Below are 24245 nucleotides of genomic sequence, written 5' to 3'. Positions count from 1 at the left end.
AAAATAAAAATAAAATCTGAAAATTATGAGCCTTACATATATACGTGATGCAAAGCGCATGCGTTTATATTATAAAACGCAATATGATTGGTTCATAGCAGTAATACATTTTCTATATACCACTGCTGTGCATTCTAATGCTTGCTTACAGTTCAATTCCAAGTATGACTCCACAGCGAAGCAGCCATTCAAGGCAAAATGAAAAACTGTTAAGATGCAGGACGATGAATCAGTCACCAATTAGCAGGGACACAGAGTTACACACTGCCTCCGCTTCCACGTGATTCAGAAACTTCTACTGTTGGTCTTGATTTGTGAGAGAGATTTGCATCCGTAAGCAGGCAGAAGTGAAAGAACTTTAGGTTGACCCAAATGTGGAAACGTGTGGACCAGATAAAGCAGAGCAGCACTTCTCCAAAAATGTAAACGAGTAGACATACGCAACGTGATCCCATTGATGTTGGACAGTTCCTGTGCTTGCACAATGGTACAAATAAACATCAAAAAGGCATAAATTCTTTTGTTTGCTCCCTCACGGTAGCTTGCAAGCTAACTAGCTAGCGAGTTTACTAACGTTGCATAGCAACCACCTGGCACTATTTACAAGCATGCAGGAACTACTTCCTTGTAAATTATTATTGTAATGAAACTGTTTTAATTGGATTCTGTCTATAATATCTACATTATTATGTTTTATAAAAGCAATAACTCACTCTGCTGCCAAACAACAAGTAACAAGTCTGCCTAAACTGTGAGCTGGCTTTATAAAACCGAAAATCCTGACCACAAAATGTCAACAAACTAATAAACTTAAGGCTCTCCTTAAGTGAAATGTTAGAAACCCTCAAAAAGTTAAGTATTGCACTTTCCCTTAAGCAATCCCTTAAAATGTCCCTTAAGGACAATTTCCCTAAGTAGAATTTAAGGTTAGCTACAGATTACCTTAAGTCTCGGTAAACGAAGGAATAGCTGAGTTTTTTTGGCCACTGGAGGAAGAAAATGTCCCTCCACAAATTTTCCATATGAAAGAAAATGCTTTAGACCACATGACTACATTCAAGTTCATTCTTGAATATAGATTTGCACGTAAATCTATTTACGAGATCGCAAGCGACCAACAAGATCACCTAACGCAATGGAACCATGCCTTACCTTGTATATTACTTTTATATTACATTAATTTTAATTGCACTGTAGTTTTTTGCTACAGTTTTATTTCCAAAGCAGTGCTAGGTCTACAGAGAAGAGAGTGATTAGACTAGGCATACTCATTTATTTCATACTTCATAGTTACTTCTTAAATGACTCTCACTCTGCTACACTCCATCAGCTCAGGTGGTCCACTATTGAGTCCACTCTCTAAACCGCCTGGGATACCAGCCAGAACCGATGAGTCCTTCCCAAGAATGTATTTGACAATTTTCGTGGATTCTGATAAATCGGCTGGGGATAGTCCACTTCCTATCAAACAATGTAACTTGCATTAGTTTGGCTTCAACAGTGCCGTAGAATTGTAGCCGATCATTTGGGCTTCCGAACATTAATACAGAATTACATTTTAACACCATTTGATTGATTATGGCTTGCTATAGTTATCTATGGGTTGCTAACTAGCTAGATATTACTGTAGTTCTCACTGGTTTTGCTGGATTCCCTCCTATAATTGCTCAATTCTTTTTTTCTAGATACGGATATTCTCGTATTTTTTAATGACCTCCTGAATTGTCTTCACATCTATATTTCTAACATTAATCTAATCTGCTATTTCCTCCCACATCTTCTGTTCTTGGTCACTGTCACAATCGGACTGAGTGCGCTTTCTAAAAAGTTTTTTTCTTTTCATGTATTCCGCTAACAGCATACACTTCTCCTCACACGTCCAATTTGGTTTCCTTTTTTTGTTTTCCGTATTATCCATTTTCACAATATTAAACAAAATATAGCTAGGCTACCGTAGGTTAGGGGTTAGTCACTCTTGGTCTCCTCTGTCCACAAAACCTTTATTAAAAGAAGGTAACTTCTACACAGTACAGCTCCTACAGCTTTTAAGCTAGACATGCCATTCCAACTGTGTAATGTTCACCTTATTTGGAAGAGGTAAAACAACTGGTGACATAGTGCCATGATTTTATTGTCTACAAAATTCCATTAGGTTGTAATTGTCAAAAGGTTACACTGGTTTTAAGATTCTCCGGCTTTCTAACTAAGGGGGCGATATTGCCAATTGCCGTTGGTCTATGTGAATGGGTGAATGAGAATGAGAATTCAAATAAGAAGCATCAATTGTACAGCGCTTTGGATGAAAGGCATGATATAAATGCAGACCATTTGCAAGTTAATCTGGTAATCACACTAAAGTATATTCATGAACATTACATTACAGACACATTCTATGTGCAACTATTCACAATTCTGATATTTATTACATATTTATTGCAAATACTGTGCTGTACTGTAGAAAAGGATAAAACTACAAGCTCTCTAATATAAACATTATGAACAATATAAACATGTTCTAGAGATTTTCTGACACTTAACAAAAAACTCACTTAAAGGGAAAAGGAAAAAACACTCACCATAAATAAGTCAAACAATGCAATTCCCATCACTTTGCATACATGCTCCTCCACAATTGGGTTCATGCGGACAAAAAGCTACAAAGAGTGAAACAGGCATAGCGAATTATATTAAAATATTATTCATCATATGGGCATGAGCTAAAAAGTTAAATAAACTACATTCTGCAAACACTGAAAAGTGGTTTACCTTCTTTGGGAAGTGTAATGACCTACTTATTTGAACTCGAAAGGGTACTAAAAATGACTATTCCTGCCACAAAGGATACATGTAAAATGATTGTGAATTATTTTCCTACTACTTTCATGGCTATCTTGAATTCCATCACCCTTGCAAATTTATTCAGAACCCACTCAATATTCAATATACATTAAACACAATTTACAACAGAAAATAACTGCAAAAATGTAAGGCATACTACTGAACAGTCCCACTGCGGCCTTGTGTAATAATAATAATAATAATAATAATAATAATAATAAACTTTATTTATAAAGCACATTTAAAACAACCATGGTTGACCAAAGTGCTGTACAAAACCAGGCAATAAAATTAAAGATAAAATGAAATGAAATGAAATGAAATGAAATAAAATGAAATACATGTACATTATCTGGATTCCCCATTTAAGTCTGACATAAAGGCCTCACTAAAAAGGTGGGTTTTTAACAAGGATTTAAAAACATCTATGTTTTGGGCAGATTTAATATGTAGGCTGTTCCACAACTTGGGGCCAGCTACCTCAAAGGCCCGGTCACCCCTCCTAGCTCTCCTCGACATAGGGACATCCAAAAGTTGCTGATTGCATGATCGAAGTGATCTAGCTGGGGTATACATATTGAGGAGTTCAGACAAGTACGTAGGTGCTAGACCATTCATTGCCTTAAAAACAAATAATAAAATTTTAAAATTTATTCTGTAACGGACAGGAAGCCAATGTAGGGATGACAGTGCTGGTGTAATATGCTCCCGTTTCTTTTTGCCAGTCAGAAGGCGGGCAGCAGCGTTCTGCACTAGCTGCAGACGGCAGAGAGAGGACTGGTCTAAGCCTATATATAGAGAATTGCAGTAGTCCAGCCGAGATGTTATAAAAGCATGGACCACTCTTTCCAAATCTTTTTGAGAAAGATAGGCCTTGACCTTGGCTATTTGTCTTAACTGAAAAAAGGCAGCTTTGACAACAGCACTAATTTGCTTCTCAAGTTTAAAGGCACTGTCAAAGGTGAAACCAAGGCTTTTCGCAGCAGGAACATTTTTGGGGGCCAGGGGGCCCAAAGCACCAACAATGTCCTCCAATTGAGCTGCATGTCCAAACATAATGACCTCTGTCTTATTTTCATTTAAATACAGGAAGTTAGCATCCATCCAGTTTTTTAAGTCTTTAAGACATGCAAGTAAAAGCTGCAGTGACTTCTTGCATTGAGATTTTACAGATAAGTAAATCTGTACATCATCAGCATAGCAATGGAAAGAAAGGTTATGCTTCCTGAAAATTGACCCCAGGGGCAGCATATATAAAGAAAATAAAATAGGACCTAGAATAGAGCCCTGGGGGACCCCACAAGTGAGTGGGGCTGTATCTGAGGAGTAATCTCCCACATGGACAGAGAAACTCCTGTCCAATAGGTACGACCGAAACCACTCCAAGGCAGGCCCCTTAATACCCACACAGTGTTCAAGGCGAGATAAAAGAATCTCATGATTCACGGTGTCAAATGCCGCTGTCAAGTCTAAGAGCACCAGGATAGCAGGCTCACCAGAGTCTGTAGTTATTATCAGATCATTAAAAACTCGTAAAAGGGCAGTTTCAGTACTGTGCCGAGGTTTAAAACCAGACTGAAACTTTTCACAGATGTCATTTTTATCTAAAAATGATTGTAACTGAATAAAAACTGCTTTCTCCAATACTTTAGACAAAAAAGGTAACTTGGAGATAGGCCTAAAGTTAGAGAGAACCGAGGGGTCAAGATTTTTCTTTTTGAGCAGTGGTTGCACTACAGCATGTTTGAATGCAGCTGGGACACATCCTGAACTGAGACAGGTATTGATTAGCAATAATACGCTAGCACCAACTGAATCAAAAACTTCTTTGAGAAGACGAGAGGGGATGCTGTCTGAGGGGCAATATGTAGGCCGCAGATGCTTAATTATATCTGAGAGCGAAGGGAGGGATATAGGCTCAAACTGGTCAAAAATGGCAGAGCACAGAGATGGAGCAGGGTCAATGGTAACACTCAATGTGCTAACACTCGTGTGGGCTAGCCTAAGAGTAGAGACCTTCTCAATGAAAAATTTAAGAAAATTTTCACAGAGTGTGGGTGAAGATATGATGGGGGATACGTCACGGGGGTTAATAAGGGAATTAAAAACATTAAAAAGAACCAGAGGCTTGTGGGTGTTTTTGGAGATTAAGGTAGATATATACTCTGTTTTGGCAGTTTTAACAGCTCTCTGGTAGTCTGATAGGCAACTACGCAGGATTTCTAGAGAGACATGGAGTTTATCCTTTTTCCACTTTCTCTCAGCGCGCCTGCAAGCTCGCCTGAGAGAACGAGTGGAATCATTAAGCCACGGCTCTGAAAGTGCTTTGGTGCATCTAAGCCAAAAGGAGCAACAGAATCCAGTATTTCAGAACATGTAAAATCAAACATGAAGATAAGCTCCTCAGCACTGAGAGCACAGTTCGCATCCAGCGCACAAATCGAGGAGAAGCTGAAAATATCAGAGAACTGTGTAGCATAGAAGCAGCGTTTAATTTACACAGAAAAAGAGCAATCAAGAAATGGGTGACTTCCTCCTACATCTAAAACAGTCACTGAACACTGAACAGAGTGTCTGATAGCGGAAAACCACAGAACACTTCTGTGGGAAGACCACTTCAGCTACAAGTTGCAAAGCTCTGTTTTGGATAAAACCTTAAGCAGCATAATTTCAGTAACGTACCATACAGAGACACTGATGCATCTAATAAAGATAAAAGGTAAGTCTAATCACTGTAGCCAAGTAATTAAATCAATTATGACATGCCATTATATTTGTCAAATGCCCCATTAATAGTAGGCTACATTAGACAAATAGGCATTTGTTAGCTAGCTATCTGGCAATGAAATGCTAGCTAGCTGGTAATGAAATGCGTCCTTGTGTAGCTAGATTAAATAAAAACTGTCATTACGTTGTTTATGTCATTTACATTCACATTTTGGGACTGCTTTGTATTCAACAGCGAGGGAAAAACTCATAAGCTTATTCATGATCATTGCTGTAAAAAAACCTGTTCTCCCCATGTCTTCATACAAGTCTTAAAAATTATAATGGTTTGTGAGAAAGGAGTAGACAATTATTATTATTATTTTTACCTTGCTAGCCAACTACGATAACTGTGCATTCTCTCACCCAACCAAATTTTCAGCCAATCGAATTGGTTCTAGAAATTCAGGCTGTTTGAAGTGACATATGTGTCATTGTAGCCATGGATGGGCATTCCCTGACAAGTGTTCGTACCCTGGTTACTGTTTTAAAAAGGCCATTCTGTCGCTTCTTATGGGAGGCACTCAAAGCGAAATTGAACTGATCTGCGACAGTCGACTGTTCCCTTGCTAACCAGGCATATGTACAATTTCCGTAGGCTCTGCTCTTCTCATATAAACTGAATGTCTCTCTTGTCCAGTCCAGTTACTAAAGCCAGAGTCAGTGAATGAGGAGTTGTCTTTGGCTCCAGTAGCAATAGATTGCCGGCTATTGTGATGTGTGATCTGAAACAAAGTAACAACTTTCGCCAGATTCATGAAAGATGCGTGGACACAGCTTTTTTTCGTATCCATGTATGTATCTGCTTGATTTATCAACAAATAAATCAAGCAGATGGCAATTGCCCACACGTGCCAGAGCTACATTCAGCACAAGTACAGTACCTAGCTAGCTGGCTAGTAAACACCCCTTTCTCACCCCCTACTCGACCCAGCTCCTGGTCCAAGCGATGGTTCTATCCCGCCTGGACTACTGCAATTCCCTCTTGGCTGGCCTCCCAGCGTCCGGCATCAGACCCCTCCAACTTATCCAGAATGCAGCAGCTCGTCTGGTCTTCAACCTTCCCAAATACTCACACGTCACCCCCCTGCTTACTTCCCTCCACTGGCTGCCTGTCATGGCTCGCATCAAATTCAAAACATTGGTGCTAGCCTTCCAAGCAGTTAAGGGGTCTTCCCCAGCTTATCTACAAAAAATCATCAGACCCTACACCCCTGCCAGACCTCTTCGTTCAGCCTCCACAGGCTGCTTGGCACCTCCCCCTCTCCGAACCTCCACCTCATGCTCACGACTACTGTCTGTTCTGGCTCCACGGTGGTGGAACGAACTCCCCGTTGAGGTCAGAACTGTAGAATCTCTCCCCACCTTCAAGCGCAAGCTGAAGACACACCTCTTAAAGCAGCACCTCTCCCCATCCCTCCCTACCTCCCTGTGAACCTTAATTGTTGTGTCTGTGACTTGCTTGGTGTATCGGTATTTTTAGTTGGCTAGGTAAGCAGTGTTTGGATAGTTAACTTTGGTCACTTTCGCTCTGTTGTTTGTTTCTTTGTTCAAAAAAAAAATAATAATAATAATAATTGGCCCTCGTCCTTATCTTTGTTGTACAGGTAGCAGTTGAAATTGTACTTTCCTCTAGGGTCTTTTAGCGAACTTATCCCTGGTTATGGGTATGCACTTTGTTGTACGTGTCTCTGGATAAGAGCGTCTGCCAAATGCCAATAATGTAAACATGTTTAAAAGCGAATAACTAAACAATAAGGTCGGAACAAAACTGCACAATACCATGCTCTCGGGTGACGTCTATGCATCACCCACACTACAGTACATTCGGCCTAAAGTAGCCGGTTAGGCTACCAACCACTAAATAAACAGGCTTATTTCAATTCAGCTACTTCACAATTTTAGGAGCTAAACACTGTACTGTACTTGATTTCCAATGCATCCGAAAGTCTGACCCAGGTAGAAAACTCACTCCAAACAAAGTGCCACCATTCATGCTTTGAAATGTTTGGGGCATGTCTATATAACTATATCGTTGACAACCTGGAACATTCACCGGATAAGGTTCGGTCAGGAACACCCAGTGTCTATAGGTCCAGCTAGTGAGCATTCATCACTGATGTACAGCTACTGCAACCAATGTGATAAATAAAGCAGGCCAATGCTCCACGGGTAATGAATCCAATTACTCGTACAACATTCGTATTTGGAAGAAAGTCAATAATTGTTACGACTACTTGTCTGAAACCGTCATGATCCTGGATTCTGTGTCACTTCCCTGTCTGCGTGATTCACTATTCAGGTGTTTTTATTTTTTTCATTTTCCAGTTTCCCACGATTCCTTCTCAGTCTTGCTTTTCTTACTTCCTGCTTTCTCTCCATTTATGTTTGTAGATAGCACTAATATATTAATTCCAACTAACAAAGAATTTGTACAGTACAAATTATATTAACACAGTAATATGTTTGTCTAACTAACAAACTGACATTCACTAGTTTTGGGTATTTATAGTTTAATCAAATAACTAACATACTAACTCTATTCCTAGACTGATCTATAACTCCCTATGCCTCCCTGTTCTATCTCTAATTGCCTGCCTTAATGTTTGCACCTGTTCTCCACTATCTCTCCATTCCTTAACTCACTGTGCAATTGTCTATACTAACTCTATTCCTGGACTGATCTATAACTCCCTATGCCTCCCTGTTCTATCTCTAATTGCCTGCCTTAATGTTTGCACCTGTTCTCCACTATCTCTCCATTCCTTAACTCACTGTGCAATTGTCTACTCCCTAGTCCGGAGCCATTTGTATTACATGTGTGTCATCCAGTCCCACGTTTTCGTTCCTCCCTCGTCATTGACAGGGGGCGACAGTGTCTGGCAGTCGGAGGATTGCCGGTTCGATTCCCCGCCCGGGCTGTGTCGAAGTGTCCCTGAGCAAGACACCTAACCCCCATTTGCTCCTGACGAGCTGGTCGATGCCTTGCATGGCAGCCAATCGCCGTTGGTGTGTGAGTGTATGTATGAATGGGTGAATGAGAAGCATCAATTGTACAGCGCTTTGGATAAAGGCGCTATATAAATGCCTACCATTTTATGATTGCCCTTTTATGTGTCTCACCTGATGTTTATTTGTTAGACCGCCCTAACTCCCATGCCCGCCTAGGTTGTCTCATATGTATTTATACCTGTCCTTTTCAGTTGCTCTTTGCTAGTTCACCTTTCCTGATTTCCAGTTCCCAGCCCTCGTATTCCTCCCCCCTTGTTCTAGCCTCCTCGTCCCTGTACCTTTGCCCTTGTGGCATTCTGTCTGTTTTTTTCTGGTTTTTGACTCCTGCTATCTCTACCTATGCCCTGTTTGGACTGACCTCCCGGTTTTTGAACTTTCCCTGTTTTGATTACCCTCTGTCTGGCCCTTCATCTGCCTTAAGGGAAAGCTATCCCTGCATGTCATTGCCTAACTTTGCTGCAATAAAGGCACGTAAATAAATACAAAAGCTAGACCAAGTAAATAATTAATATTTCAGAATCATAATGCAAGCCCTCCTGCAAGCTCACGATGAGACACAGGTGTCTGGTTAGAACTGGTATTTTGCAAATTTGAAATGCAATCAATGTAATTTATAGATGGTAGTACTAAGGGGAGGGATCTTGGTTTTGTTAAACATATTAAATTCCTTTCAGCACTGTACACGTTCAGTGAAAATATGCAATACTGACTACGGTCAGTTGTGGTAGGACAGTAGCCGTATCTGGAAATAGAGTACTATGGTTGCCAACTTCACGGTGAGGCATAATTGCCACTAGTGTCAGCCAGGAAGGGCTCAACAGTTGTGCTGAACATAATATGTCTTTCTCCAGCTCATGACTGTTTGAGGTCTCTTTGGGGTCTGTTTTCCAAGAGACAGAATTACTCTACATATTACTAATATTACTAAAGCTAAGTAACAGAAGCCCAAACACAGTGAAAGCTTTTATTGTCACTGAAAATATTTTCTGTTTTTGAACGGATACAGATTAATGTGGCTGTGGCTGACGCGGTTAGAAACACACTGGAGCCACAATACTGGACAAATCCCATTTCATGGTATTTCATGATATTTTATGAAAATATCACCAAAAATGTGCATTGTGCAATGTTTTTTCAAAGCGATGGCGAGGCAGATTCCTTGCAAGTCCTCCAAAGAAATTCATCTATTTAGACATAGGCATGAAAAAATATTTTTTTTGTTGTAAAACGTCAACCTTTTCTGGCAGTCTCCACATGGGTTTTGAAAATGCTATGGTTTCGTTATGCAGGAGAAAAAAATGCAGTGTTGTTTTATGCAAGTCTAACAAACTATACACCGTTGGAAACCTAATGTCTTTAGGTTTTAGTCATCATTTCAAAATCATTCACACAGTTGGTTGTTTGCTGGACAGAGGTTATACTGTATTTGATTACGCCTATAATTCCTAAACTTTGCAACTTCATTACGGTTACTGGTCAGAGAAGTTTGTACGTGAGCTCACGGTGTTCCAGAGTGCCAATACAAAACGTAGATAAGAGCATTCCTATGTAAACTTACTTTCGTGGAAGTATGCAACAGGAAAACGGACAACAATAATTCATCCAGAGAAATTCTAAGTTAAGAATGGACATTCAATTGATGTTTCTCTGAGTTAGTACGTTTTTTAGAATTGGAAACTATAATGCAATTGGTTCGCTGGACCCTAGCCGTGAAAAGGACACTGTATGACTGTATGACATTACCGAATCAACGCTAGCAAAGCTAAGCTAGTGGGCTGGATGAAGCTAATTTAATTATTTGACTGTTTGAGGATTTTTCACTGTGTTCAATAGATTAACACTATGTAGGGGTCAATTTGACATTAACATAATGCTTATACAATAACAATCACATAATACAAAGGTTATGTTCCTTCAATTTTGATTGTGGATGTGGGGGCTTACCTCCAGGGCCATGCTGGCCTGTCGCTGAGTGTCTGTATGCTCCTTATTACCCATGGCATACAGCAAATGTTGCACTACTCCAAGAGAAAGAAGGTCCTGAGACAGCTCCTGGCTCTCCTGAGACAAAATCCTGTTCATATACACAAAAAGTATATTTAAAAGTCTATTTAATTGTATTAATTATGTTTTGGTTTTTAAAAATCTTATTTGGCATTGTAACCGCTCCAAATATCTGATAGCACACAGTATCATTGCCAAACTGGAACCACAGCATCCATGTGAATTATCGAAAGAAAATAAGAAATCTTACTAGCTAAATCAATATACACTCAATGATCACTATTAGGTATTTATTAGACTTATTGGTCTTCTGCTGCTGTAGCCTATCCACTATGTGCTGTGTGTTCAGAGATGCTTTTCTGCATACCACTGTTGTAATATGTGGTTGTAATGTGCATTAAGGTCACCTTCCTGGCAGCTTTGACCAGTCTGGCCCATCTTCACTGTCCTCTCTCATTAACAAGACATTTTTGCCAACAGAACTGATGCTCACTGGATGCAAACTCTAGACTTTTGTGCATGAAAATCCCAGTAGATCAGCAGTTTCTGTGATATTCAAACCACCCTGTCTGTTACCAACAATCATTCCATGGTCAACATCACTTAGATCACATTTCTACCCCATTCTGATATTTGGTCTGAAAAACACATGAACCTCATGATCATGTTTGCATGCTTTGATGCATTTTGTTGCTGCCACATGATTGGCTGAATGAATTTTTTTATTAACAAGCTGGTGTACAGGTCTACCTAATAAAGTGCTCAGTGATATATATTTCTCTCGTGTATTGATTTCAGGCAGCAGAGTATCAGCAGAGCAATGCACTTACCTTATGGCTTTAGCTGCTGCTGCTTGTTGAACAAACACTGGCAAGAATTCTTTTATCTCAGCCATTTCTGTGAACAGTCAACCAGCAGAAGGCAATTAAATACTCAAATGATTTATACAATTATACAACTAGTTCGACAATTAACAATTTGCTACACCCAATGGGCTGAAAATCCAATTTGGATTTAGAACGGTTCAAATCATTCTTTCTAGAAAAGTATAATTTGTGATGAACTGATATGGATAAACAGTGAAATTTAAAATATATACCCAGAGGTTCTCTTCTTTTTTGAGTGTAATAGACTCCAAAGGCAGCCAAAAGCCTAGTATCAAGACTAGATAGAGAAAGCTCTCATACTAGTCTCATAGACTAATCTAAAACATTTGTGAAGCCATTTGTTTCAAACCTTATAGTTCCCTGAATTGGGGGATGGGCTAAGTATAAGGGCTGTCATTTGTACATGGTGAAAATATTGTTGAATGAATTGTTGATTTAAAAAATGTAATTCTGGTATACAGAGCCAAAGCAAGAAAAATATGCCTCTGTTCTAACATTATGGAGGGCACTGTACCCCTATTAATAATACACATATATGATCTGGTGAAGGAGAAAAAAGACCTTGAATGATTATATGCCTCTGAATTTCTTTTGCAGGTTTAAGTAGGGCCACCAGACCTCTCAGTAGCGCATCTCTCACGTCATACTTGATCAAATCTCTGATCAGCTGCAGAGCTGAAAACCAAAAACACGTGGTGAAAACAATTCAACCTATGTTAGTGAAAGTATACATTTCGGTTTTTTCAAATATAATTTGTTTTATTGTATGGTTTCAATCGGCTCAGATAGTTTCAGCTCAGAAGAGTCTGATGAGAAGCCAGCTGACGGCCCAGTGGCTGGTATAGATAAAATCAGCGTGATGTCACAACAGCAAAGAACTCTGGCTCTGCTGCCTATTGCCGTTGAGTAATATGAATAATAGGCAGTGTTTTCTGTGTCATTTAACCAAGTTAAAGGTACAATAGGTCATTTTGAAAAGTGCAACCTAGCACGAAATCCCTGAAGAGGTAGGCGAGTTTTGTGTGAGAAAATAACTAAAAAAGGGAACCAAACTCCCCGGCGATTCGCCAACCGAAAATCTGACCTGAACTATAACGGTCAGGGAAAACAAAATGAGATTTCTGACAGACAGTCTCGAAAAGGGCTAAACCTTAGTGCCGAACTCTGCCACTCACTCCTCTGAACAGAAGCGGACCTAAGCAATAAAAATAGGGAAGGTCCACGGGAACCAACCAACCCAAAAGAAACAATATTGGTCCCTATAATATGCTAAAAGCAATTCAGTCCAACACCTACCTCCCACCATACCGGCTCAGTGCACGTGTCAAAATGAAACACCAAAGCTCAGAGCAGTGCCAGGAAGAGACTTAAATAGCTCTCCGTGCACTTGACTGCAGTCGGCCATTATTACACCCGCATTCCACATGCGGGAGGTAATTTCTCCTGCTGAACGTGGCTGGCACGTCCTCTTGAGGTCTAGAGAGGTAAATACTGGAATTTCCAGAAGTAGGCAGTGAAAACCATGACACCAACTATTTATGAGCAAGCAACTTATTTGGCTTTGGAACTTGCTGGCTATATAACAAAGATATGACAGTGTACTACAAAAAATGCAACTGCAACTTACAGTTTGAGACAAATAAAGGTTTAGCTAAACACTCATGATTCAACACGTAAAGAGATAAAGGGAACGTGTAGCTGCTCAAATTGCACTCCAGACAAGTGATCGCTGAAACTATGTATACTATTGCTTATTATCCAAGAGAAGAATACATATCTAATTATAAAACGATACCAGTTTGTTATCGGTAGCAACAAGCAAATGAGCTATTAGTTAGCTTGCCGAATTCACAAATGTCCACCGAGACACAACGAGTGTGCAACAATGCTCGCAAAGCTCGCTATGTTTGTATTGCCTCAGGTGGAGATTTGTAAAACCACTATTCCTCTTTGATTCCAGGGCCGAAACTGCTAATTATATAACACCCAACTTAATGACTTAGCTGATTTCTGCTACAAAAAAGAAGTCATCAATAAGAAAATCAAAAATCGGTTTAATATGAACTGTCTTTTTTTTATTTTTTTTTATGTGGGAATTTTTCTGGGGAAATCTGTTAAAACCGACAATGATGAGCCTTGACTATAAATTATATGCAGCCTTTTTTCTCCATTTTTATTTAGGGTGCCAATACTTCTAGAGCCCACTGTATGTTATTTAAAAATAAAATACATTTTGTTCAATGGCAAAAAAATTTGCTGAATGTTTTTTGCCCAGAGTTTTTAAAATAGCAGATTTTAGATGAGCAGAATACTGTGATACTGTGAAACCATGGTATTTTTTCCTAAGGTTATCATACCTTCAAAATCTCTTACCGGCCCATGCCTAATACGGAGCCAACTGTCCAATTAATTTTGGATGGAGGGACTTTGTATGAAATAGATGCAATTCCTACATATAAATTTTTTTATAAAGCCTCCCCCCTTAGAGGGTGGCTTATACCAGTTGTTGGGTTTCTTTCTACATTGATTTCCCGCAGGAATTATATGCATCAGATTCCATGTCCACCCACTAGTCCAAAAAAATAATAATTATTACCGGTCGGTTATTTTTGCGGCGGGGGGAATCTCAGAAAGGCCCTGTGCCCGGTTGCATAAAAAGTGTAATTTCCCCTTAAGTTTTCTATTAAGTTTCCCTAAAAATTCAATAGTGTTGCAGAACGAACCCTTAAGTGTCACTTGCCAGAAACCCTCCAAAACTCCTTTAAAATCAGTTAAGTGTTGCATAAAGAGTTTTGAGCCATTGGAGGAGGAATCAATGGCTCAAAATTCCCTCAGCAAATTTTTTGTGATAGAGAAAATCCTCTAGACTGCATGACAGATGAAAAGTTCATTCTTGATTCTAGATTTGCACGTTGATCCAGTTATGAGATCGCAAACAACCTGGAAGGCAAACTCGATCATCCAACACAATGAAACCTGCCATACTGTGTGTTACGACTTTGAATTGTGCTGCGTTTTTTTGCTACAATGTTTCAAAAGAGTGCAGCATTATTTTTTTTGGCGAATACGGATTAACGGATTAACGACCTCCTGAATTGTCCTCTTCACAGTTAGATTTCTAGCATTAATCTAATCCATTATTTCCCCCCACATTTTTTTTTGGTCACTGTCACATTTGGATTGAGTTTGCTTTTTAAGATTGTTTTCCTTTCCCGTATTCCTCTTAACAGTATACACTTTTACTCATCCGTTCAATTTGGTTTCATTTTTGTTTTCCGTATTTTCCATTTTTGCAAAATAAAATAAATCTAGGCTGTCGTAGGTTAGGGGTTAAAACCTCAGAACGTATTACTTCTTATTGTAACTACATATGAAGGCTATAGCCTACAGTCAATTATTGCAACTGATGAGATAACGCATCCATGGTTACATTACAGCAAAATGTCAACCACTGAAGCAAAGCACTTAACTCTTTCCCTTACCTAAGAAAAGCGTCTAAGGGTATATATGCAACACCCTCAGGTAATTCCCTTAGCTAAGGGGAAATCAACCCTTATGTGCCAGAGTTAAGGGAAACACTTGAGGTGTTTTATGCAACCGGGCACTGGAACTAGTCTTTGTAGATCAGAGATGTATGTTGACTTAATCTATTTGTTTTGTGACCTATTTTCCAAGATGGCCACCCAACCAGCCAAAAAAATCATTTTTTTCTGATAACTTCATACAACTCGATGATAACTATATATATCAGATCGGGACAGACTCAAATGACATATTTCTCACCTATACAACTGTATAGGTCAGAGATCAAGGTCTTACGACCAATTGAAAGAGGTGCGACAAACATTGGCACTCATATTTTGTAGAGGCGGAATCTCAAAAACCACAAGGCCCTTGAACTAGTCCTTGTACATCAGATGTATATTCACTGAAGTTGTGCAACATCAATTTGTTTTGTGATCTCAATCTACTTTTCGTACTGTAGAAATGAAAAGGTCAAGAAGGTCATATGGCCAATTCAAAAAGAGGTGCGACAAAAAATGGCACTTTTTTGGCCTACAATTGTCTATACTGTATGTAAGTGTTCATCAGAGATGTATATTTACTGAAGTTGTGCAACATCTATTTGTTTTGTGACCTTAACCTTATCAGGGATCGGACAAAGGGAACCAATCGCAGACTCAGGGATAACGTAATAAGGTAGGCTTTAATGACAAAGGGCAGATCCAGGCAATGGTCGTAATCCAAGTAGACAGGTACATGCAGGGCAGGCAGAGCGTAATTGGGAAAACAGGTAGAGTAGAAGACAGACAAGCAAAGGTACAAATCCAAAAATCCAAAGCAGAATCCAAAAACTAGGCAGAGATCAAAACCAGAAAGATAAAAAACAGAATATACAGGGGGAAATGCTAGAAGAGGAAGAGGAAGCTAGAACCGGGGTAGGGAACACAATAACAGATAAGATGAACTAGCAATGAGAAACTGAGAAGGAGTGGTTAAGGTACATGACAGGGACCCGTCAGTTTCAATAAGAAGTGTTGGCCAAATGACATGTAATGTAATGAATGACAAGGGACAGGAAGGAAGTACATATAAGGAATGGGGAGGCAGAGACATGAAATGAGACACAGGTGGACCAAATGAATGAGAGGGAATGAAACTGAAAACAGACTATGGTAAATGGCAGGCATTTATATAGCACCTTTATCCAAAGCGCTGTACAACTGATGCTTCTCCATTCACCCATTCATTCATACACACACTCACACACCGATGGTGATTGGCTGCCATGCAAGGCCCCGACCAGCTCGTCAGGAGCATTTGGGGGTTGGGTGTCTTGCTCAGGGACACTTCGACACAGCCCGGGCGGGGGATCGAACCGGCAACCCTCCGACTGCCAGACGACTGCTCTTACTGCCTGAGCCATGTTGAAGCTTGAAGCTCGACACTGGCCACATATTTTTCAAATGTATAGATAACTATATAGGTCAGAGGATAAGGTCATATCGATACATTCAAGAAAAGGTGCAATAGAAATTGCACTTTTTGGGGCTAAAATTGTCTATATATACTCATATACTCAATCTGGACATGAACATACTTTCAAGATGGATTTTAACTTAACTTAACTGATGGATGAGAAAGTAACTTTTACATGCTAGTGACCTTTTTATACTCGAGTGAAACAGGAAGTGATGGAATGACACAATATAGTTCCTTTAGACTGAGATTAACTAAATTAATGGCTGTGTTGTCTGTGATGTTTCTTATCAGCAGGCTATTTTCTTCATTTTTATGAAGGCCTCAATAATCCTGGAAATGTATAAATATCAATTTATAATGTGAAATACTTACTCTCATATTGCACTTCAAGATGAAAAGATTTCAGCAATGTCAACAAAGGTTCCACAACACATGGATGTGCTGTCTTCACAATTTCCTGTGAGAAATTAGAATTGTAAAATGTGATGTCAGCTCAGTGTAAAACAGACAGAAGGTGTAACGTGTAAAAACTTTAGTATGCAATTTTGTATGAACTCAAAACAACAGTTAAGAGAAAACATGGTATCAGCAAACAACTGGCTAGGAGTATGGTATTATAGTGACCACTGAGCAGCATTTAGCTTATCATATTACATTTCCAACAATGCATAGTTTGTTTTCTCTATCACAACAAACCCTTTTCAGTATGCATGCTGAGAATGTTACGCACAAGCAAAAATAGTTCTGTATGCTAATAAATAACATGCAAGCCTGCTTTAAATAATCAATGGCATGTTAAATTGTTGGACGTTTGACTTGTTGATGGGGGTTGGGTATTTAACCAAAACGTAAATCAATGGACCTCAATCAATATATTAGTATACTAATTTCCAGTATCATTTTAGTATACCTATATATATACCTATATATATCATATATTACACCACATAAGAACCATAATATAATCTCCAAATCTTTTTTTATTTTTTTATAACTGCCTAGACATAGTTTTAGTGATATTGTCAACACATTTGAAGGGGGGGGGGTTAGTCCTGCATTGTGGCTGCAACTCCATTATGTTTCTGAGGCCACAAGCATCTGTAGCCACTCAAATACATAATATCTTTTTGGTGCGAAAACAATCTTCCACTTCCACAATGTTTGAGCATCTGTAACTTTGTTTCAGTGATATTTACACACACAAGGCTTACTTTTGACAAGAGATCACATTTCTGTAGTCAAAGGGTTCAAGAATAGTAACCATTTCATTTTGGGCATGTGATATTCAAGCTTGTTTTAAGAAAAAGGGGCAATACATAAGGGGTTAATTAGGGAGGACAGTAATGATGATAGCTACCTGTACAATGTGGAGAGTCTGCAGGACAAGCTGTTGGGCATTGGGGGAGCTGCAGGTCAGCAGGGTCACTAAGCCTTTGTACACCTGGCCTTGAAATCTCTGGTTGCTATGGGCCAGGGACTCCAAAAGGTTGCAGGCCGTTTCCTGGGTGTTATCCACTTCTGACTTCACCAAACACTCAGCAATAGCTTTTACCCCTGTTACACAGCGATAGGCTATCAACACACAGCAAGTTTTAAGCTATAGTTATGTTTTTTTTATATCTACATTTCATTCAATCTAGTGTTGCCAAAGGCACATTCCAAAGCAATATTTCTCTTCACACCATCACCAGATGCAGTATTTTCAGTGAAAAAACAAGACATATCCTAGCCTACCTACTTCAGCTACACACATGCATGTGCCGGTCTATGCGTAACAGTAATTTTTCAATCCACATTCATTTGTAAAACATCTAATAAAATGTATTTTGTAAATGTAAAAATCAAAAACTGAAATCTCTCATTTATATATGTATTCAGGGCTGCGTTTCTTGATAACGGTGTCTCTTAGCGTTTTACGAAGACTTAAGGGATAGCTTCTACGTGCAATGTTACTAGGCACTGTCCATAGCAATGGTGCTGAATTCTTTGATATCGAGAGCTCCAGGATCGATTATTCACTCAGTGACTGCTTGAGAGAAAGTGGTGTTCTTCGTAAATAAAACACTGCAGGGATACTAAATATTGCATTCATCACGACTGGTGGGAACTAGTTGAATAGTAGTTAATGGAATTAAAAACTTAAAAACTAAATTATCCAACCGTAAATATTATTTTTGCCAAATGGGTACATGAACCCAGCACCTCAGATTGCAGTATGACATCTCATCCCGCTACACCACCTGGCAATACACCTTCTTCAGCATGTAATGTTGTATTTACATTATTTTAATATCTTTGTCATGGTGCCTTAAATGACTTTGCAATCAGGGTTGATTACCAGCAGCTCTATCACAGTACTGGTGTAATTCACTATTGTCTGTGATTGGTTGACGTTTTCAATAAAAGTGCACCAACACGAAAACAACTAAGAAAGAAACGGTCCCCCAGCTTCACAGCATACAAAATGGACATCTTGTTAGAATAAAGACATCTTAGGGGTGTAAGAGCTTCCAAGTGACTGGGAGAGGTTAATAAAAAATCTAGTTTTGGGAGACTGTAGGCACAAACAAAAAAAAAAAGGTACAAATGTGGATAGAAAAATGATCTTGGATGTGGAAAGATGCAAAAGAAAAAATGTTCCCCAAAATAACTAGCAGGGAGAAAATGTGTGGAAGATGGGTTAGTCCAAAAAAAGTGATTGGTGACCTCAAATGAAAACAAGGAGTAGAAATCCATGAGCCAAAAATGGTTTGAATAAGCTGGTGCCTTGCTTCTACACCGGCAGCGTGAAGGGCAGCTCGTTGTGTAGGGGGCTTGTGGAAACCGTGGTCTTCTTCCTCCTCCTCCTCTTCATCCTCCTCCTCCTCTGGTAGGTGCACCTGCACCAACTGCCATATTGTTACTGCACAACAGCTGTGTGGTTTCAGTTGTAGACCTCCAGCGGATTTATGCAGGCACTGATAGCGCGGCTTACACTAGCCAATCGTGCATTTGATGATATTGCGGGTGTGGGGGATGTTATAGCCCTGTTCAGCCTACGTCACAGGATTGGCGACTGGGGTGAGGAAATATGTTCGGAGGGGGTAGCCTCTGTCTCCGATAAATACACTGGCCCAAAATCCCTCGTTCGGCATCTTCACTGACTGCAGAATTGGCCCACACAAAGCTGTCGTGGGTGCTGCCTGGCCACCTTGCCACCACATCTAGGATTTTCCCCCTGTGGTCCACCACCACCACCACCTGGACATTGATTGCTGAGAAACCTTTGCAAGAAATGAAGGCCTGATCGAGCACGGATGGGTTTGCAACGGGGATAAGTGTCCCGTCAACCAGGCCTAGGACTCGAGGGATGCCAGGCAGACGGATGTGGTCTGTTGTGTGATGGACTAGGATGTTGGTGACTGTATGAACGCACCACTACACAGCTCTTGCTCAGCCCATACCCATCTCCAACTACCTCCATCAAGCTCCCTACTGCATAAAAATGCAGAGCCGCCAGCAGCTGGATTTCAGGGCTGAAGGGGTGACTATGGCGACTTGGTCTGAAAAGAGCCGTGCCCAGAACAGCTAAAAGGTGTAGAATTTGCTGCTGTGGGAGGCAAAATTTCTTCAGAAGCACTGCTTTGGACATGGTGTCAAGAGAGCAGAAGTTTTGCCGGATTAAATTATAAACATACAACGGGGAAAATAAGTATTGAACACGTCACCATTTTTCTCAGTAAATATATTTCTAAAGGTGCTACTGACATGAAATTTTCACCAGATGTCGGTAACAACCCATGCAACCCACACATGCAAAGAAATCAAACCTTGATGTCCATAAATTAAGTTATGTGTAATAAAATGGAATGACACAGGGAAAAAGTATTGAACACATGAAGAAATGGAGGTGCAAAAAGGCACCAAAAGCCAAGACAACAGCTGAAATCTATCAGTAATCAGAAAGCAATCCTGCCCCTTGTCAGTGCAAATTAATATCTGCTGGTTCGGTCCTAACTGATGGCTTATAAAAAGGTGTCTCATTGCCAAGGTGTCACACAAGAAACATCTCATGTTGGGTAAAAGCAAAGAACTTCGCAACCTTATTGTTGCAAAACATACTAATGGCATTGGTTACAGAAGGATATCTAAACTTCTGAACGTTCCAGTGAGCACTGTTGGGGCCGTAATCCGGAAGTGGAAACAACATCATTTCACCATAAACCGGCCACGACCAGGTGCTCCTCGCAGGATTTCTGACAGAGGAGTCAAAAATTATCAGAAGAGTTGTCCAAGGACCACTTGTGGAGAGCTTCAGAAAGACCTGGAATTGCTGCACAACATTTAGACAAGCCTGTGAAATACTGGGAGAATATAGTCTGGTCAGATGAGACCAAAATTGAACTCTTTGGATGCCATAATACACACCATGTTTGGAGGTCAAATGGCACAGCACATCACCCCAAAACACCATACCAACAGTGAAGTTTGGAGGTGAGAACATCATGGTGTGGGGCTGTTTTTCAGCATACGGCACTGGCAAACTTCATGTAATTGAAGGAAGGATGAATGGAAAAATGTAGCGAGACATTCTTGATAAAAATCTGCTGCCATCTACCAGGATGATGAAGATGAAACGAGGGTGGACATTTCAGCAAGACAATGATCCCAAACACACAGCCAAGGAAACTCTCACTTGGTTTCAGAGAAAGAAAATAAAGCTGCTAGAATGGCCCAGCCAATCACCTGACTTAAATCCAATAGAAAATCTATGGAAAAAACTAAAGATTAGAGTTCATAGAAGAGGCCCACAGAACCTTCAAAATTTGAAGAATTTTGGAAGAATTGGAAGAATGGGCCAAAATCACACCTGAGCAATGCATGCAACTAGTTTCTCCATACAGGAGGCGTCTTGAAGCTGTTATTACCAACAAAGGCTTTTGTACGAAGTATTAAATAAATGTAACTGTGTTCAATACTTTTTCCCTATGTCATTCCATTTTATTACACATAACTTAATTTATGGACATCTAGGGTTTGATTTCTTGTGTGGGTTGCATGGGTTGTTACTGACATCTGGTGAAAATTTCATGTCAGCAGCACCTTTAGAAATATATTTACTGAGAAAAATGGTGACGTGTTCAATACTTATTTTACCCGCTGTATACTAAATGGCTCCGTGGACGGCGCCATCTTTGATTGATCACAACTACACGTTGAATCGCTGCCATAGTTTGGCCTTACTCATCACTATAACTCCTATATATTGACTCCTACCCATTTAGCCCCTAATTGCTTGCCAGCTGATATCATTTTGGGAAATATTTAAAAGGCAATTAGGCTACATGTTCAATAAAGTGCAACATGCAGCCATCATAATTTATTAGTTGCATGAAAACACTCCCATTAATGTGGTATTTTAGTAAAATGATTTGCCAACTACAACTGTAGAATTATTATTGTACATATTGCTTAACAGATTGAAATGTAACTAGGTTCAACAGCTGATTTCAGAGGCGTGCGATCTCTACAAGCTTTGCACACCAGGATTTGCCCAGTTTATCCCATTCTTCGTGGCAGATCTTCAGGTCTCTCCACAGATTTTCTATGGGGTTTAAGTCTGGGCTTTGGCTGGGCTAAGACAGTTAGTGAGACGGGTGCGTGGGGGTTGGACCCAAAATGCACGACTCAGAAACAATAGTTGGATAAAGTCCCTTCAGGGCTTTATTCGGGACGAATCCCAGGAGCGTAGTCAAAACAAGCAAAGTCCATACACATAGATCCAGCCAAACAAACAATAAACAAACAAAAAGCATGGTGCCGAGGGAAGAGGCAAACTCGTAGTCGGTAGATGTGCAGGGAGGTCCGGTAGCAGTAGAGCTGTCAGCGGGGCAGAAGTATAGGCGGACGGCAGGCAGGGTCGTAGTTGAGGGCGATGTGGAAGTCGAAACCATAAAACAAACAGCGAGGCAAGGGTACAAAAACGGTAGGTGAGGACGTGGTCAAAAACAAACGCTGGTCAACGAAACAGAAATTAATAAACAATGGTCGGTAGACAGGCTTGGATCTTAACGTGTAATCAATGACAGTAATGCTCAAGAGTTGCTTTGACGTACAAGAGGCAGACAATTTCGCGAAGAACAGAAGTGCGACTGGGCTATAAATGCAGGTGTAGACAGGTGTAGACAATTAGTTAGAGAGCAGCAAGGGAATGGAAAACAGGTGCGATGGATGACAAGTTTTAACAAGGTAATTAGTAATTGTTAGTAATAAACCTATCCTGCCCTAGCATTAGTAAATTAGTAAATAACATGCACGAGAAACGTAAGGTAACATGAACACATGATTAGTTTTTTAGTTCTACCCAATCCTGATCTAGCGTTAGTAGTTTTAGTAAATAGACACATGGAAACAATTAGGGTGTGAGTGACAGAAAGAGAGAGAAAGCCGGAACGCAAGGTTTGCGGAAAGACATGTAAAAGTGTATGTTTAAACAACGACCAGTCAGCGTAACCATAAACATAAATCAAAACATAACACTAAACGGACTAAGACGATAACCACTCAACATCCATCCATCCATCCATCCATCCATTATCTGAACCCGCTTATCCTGAACAGGGTCGCAGGGGGGCTGGAGCCTATCCCAGCATACATTGGGCGAAAGGCAGGAATACACCCTGGACAGGTCGCCAGTCCATCGCAGGGCACACACACCATTCACTCACACACTCATACCTACGGGCAATTTAGACTCTCCAATCAGCCTAACCTGCATGTCTTTGGACTGTGGGAGGAAACCGGAGTACCCGGAGGAAACCCACGCAGACACGGGGAGAACATGCAAACTCCGCACAGAGAGGCCCCGGCCGATGGGGATTCGAACCCAGGACCTCCTTGCTGTGAGGCGGCAGTGCTACCCACTGCGCCATCCGTGCCGCCTACCACTCAACATAACAAGGTAAAATAATCGTAACCAAACATAACTAGACATGACAAGAAAATAAATCGTAACAAGAAACAAACTAAACAACATGACGAACCAAACTAACATAATACAAGATAAGACAATACGTGACGAAGACAAAATGAATAAACATAAAACATGGCAAGACAGACCTGAAACGTGACAGTTAGAGACTCATCCCAAAGAAACTCCAGTGTTGGCTGTATGCTTCAGGTCATAAGGGACTTTAAACAACAATGGATGTTGGGATGGCTATGGTGACTGGAAATAGATCTGTCTTGATGCTGTCGCGGTCAAATACATAGCAGGCATTAAGCAAAGTGCTTCGAACAGCTTTGAACGTGTTCCGGTCACTATAGTCACTAAGTTACAGTAGTTAGCCAGCTAGTTACCTTTAAAACAATTAACCTTATAATTATGTTATAAGTTACCTTATGAGTTAACCTTAAGTTAACTGTAACACAATCAGTTTGATGCTAGCTAGCAAAGTTACATTAACCTTCCTTAGCTAACCTAGCTAATGTTAGCGTATGGGAAAGCGAGGTAAATCTATGCCTAAAAAGTTGTTGTGAGGCACCCTTAACACACAATCAACTTTTGTCACTAGTTTCTAGAATTAAATTTGTTTTTCCCCATATCTAGGAAACGGCTATACTGACAGTGATTTTAAAAATGCCTACACACATAATTTAAGCATTTAATCCAAATAAACTCAAGTGAAAAAAGCGTGACAGTGTTCCTTGATTCAATGGAATAAACCAAAATCTTAAATTTTTGTAAATAAATTGCAGGATGGATGTTATTTTCAC

General features: G+C 40.1%; 1 protein-coding gene across 2 annotated transcripts in view; it reads right to left on the bottom strand.

The window, feature by feature from the left end:
* armh1 (armadillo like helical domain containing 1) overlaps positions 1–24245 on the bottom strand; it is a 45941-nt gene that overhangs the window by 5439 nt on the left and 16257 nt on the right. The window contains exons 5-10 of one of the 2 annotated variants that reach the window (XM_061237276.1): positions 17848–18044; positions 16863–16947; positions 12069–12182; positions 11451–11517; positions 10561–10690; positions 2577–2654 (exon numbers count right to left, since the gene is read on the bottom strand). In XM_061237276.1, the coding sequence (XP_061093260.1) occupies positions 2577–2654; positions 10561–10690; positions 11451–11517; positions 12069–12182; positions 16863–16947; positions 17848–18044 (671 nt within the window). The remainder of the gene's footprint in view (positions 1–2576; positions 2655–10560; positions 10691–11450; positions 11518–12068; positions 12183–16862; positions 16948–17847; positions 18045–24245) is intronic. The other variant, XM_061237277.1, reaches the window with a different exon arrangement.

Source organism: Conger conger, chromosome 4, assembly GCF_963514075.1.
Source record: "Conger conger chromosome 4, fConCon1.1, whole genome shotgun sequence".
Taxonomy (NCBI): domain Eukaryota; kingdom Metazoa; phylum Chordata; class Actinopteri; order Anguilliformes; family Congridae; genus Conger; species Conger conger.
The sequence above is the reverse complement of the archived record's forward strand: the minus strand, read 5'-3'. Positions and strand labels throughout refer to the sequence as shown.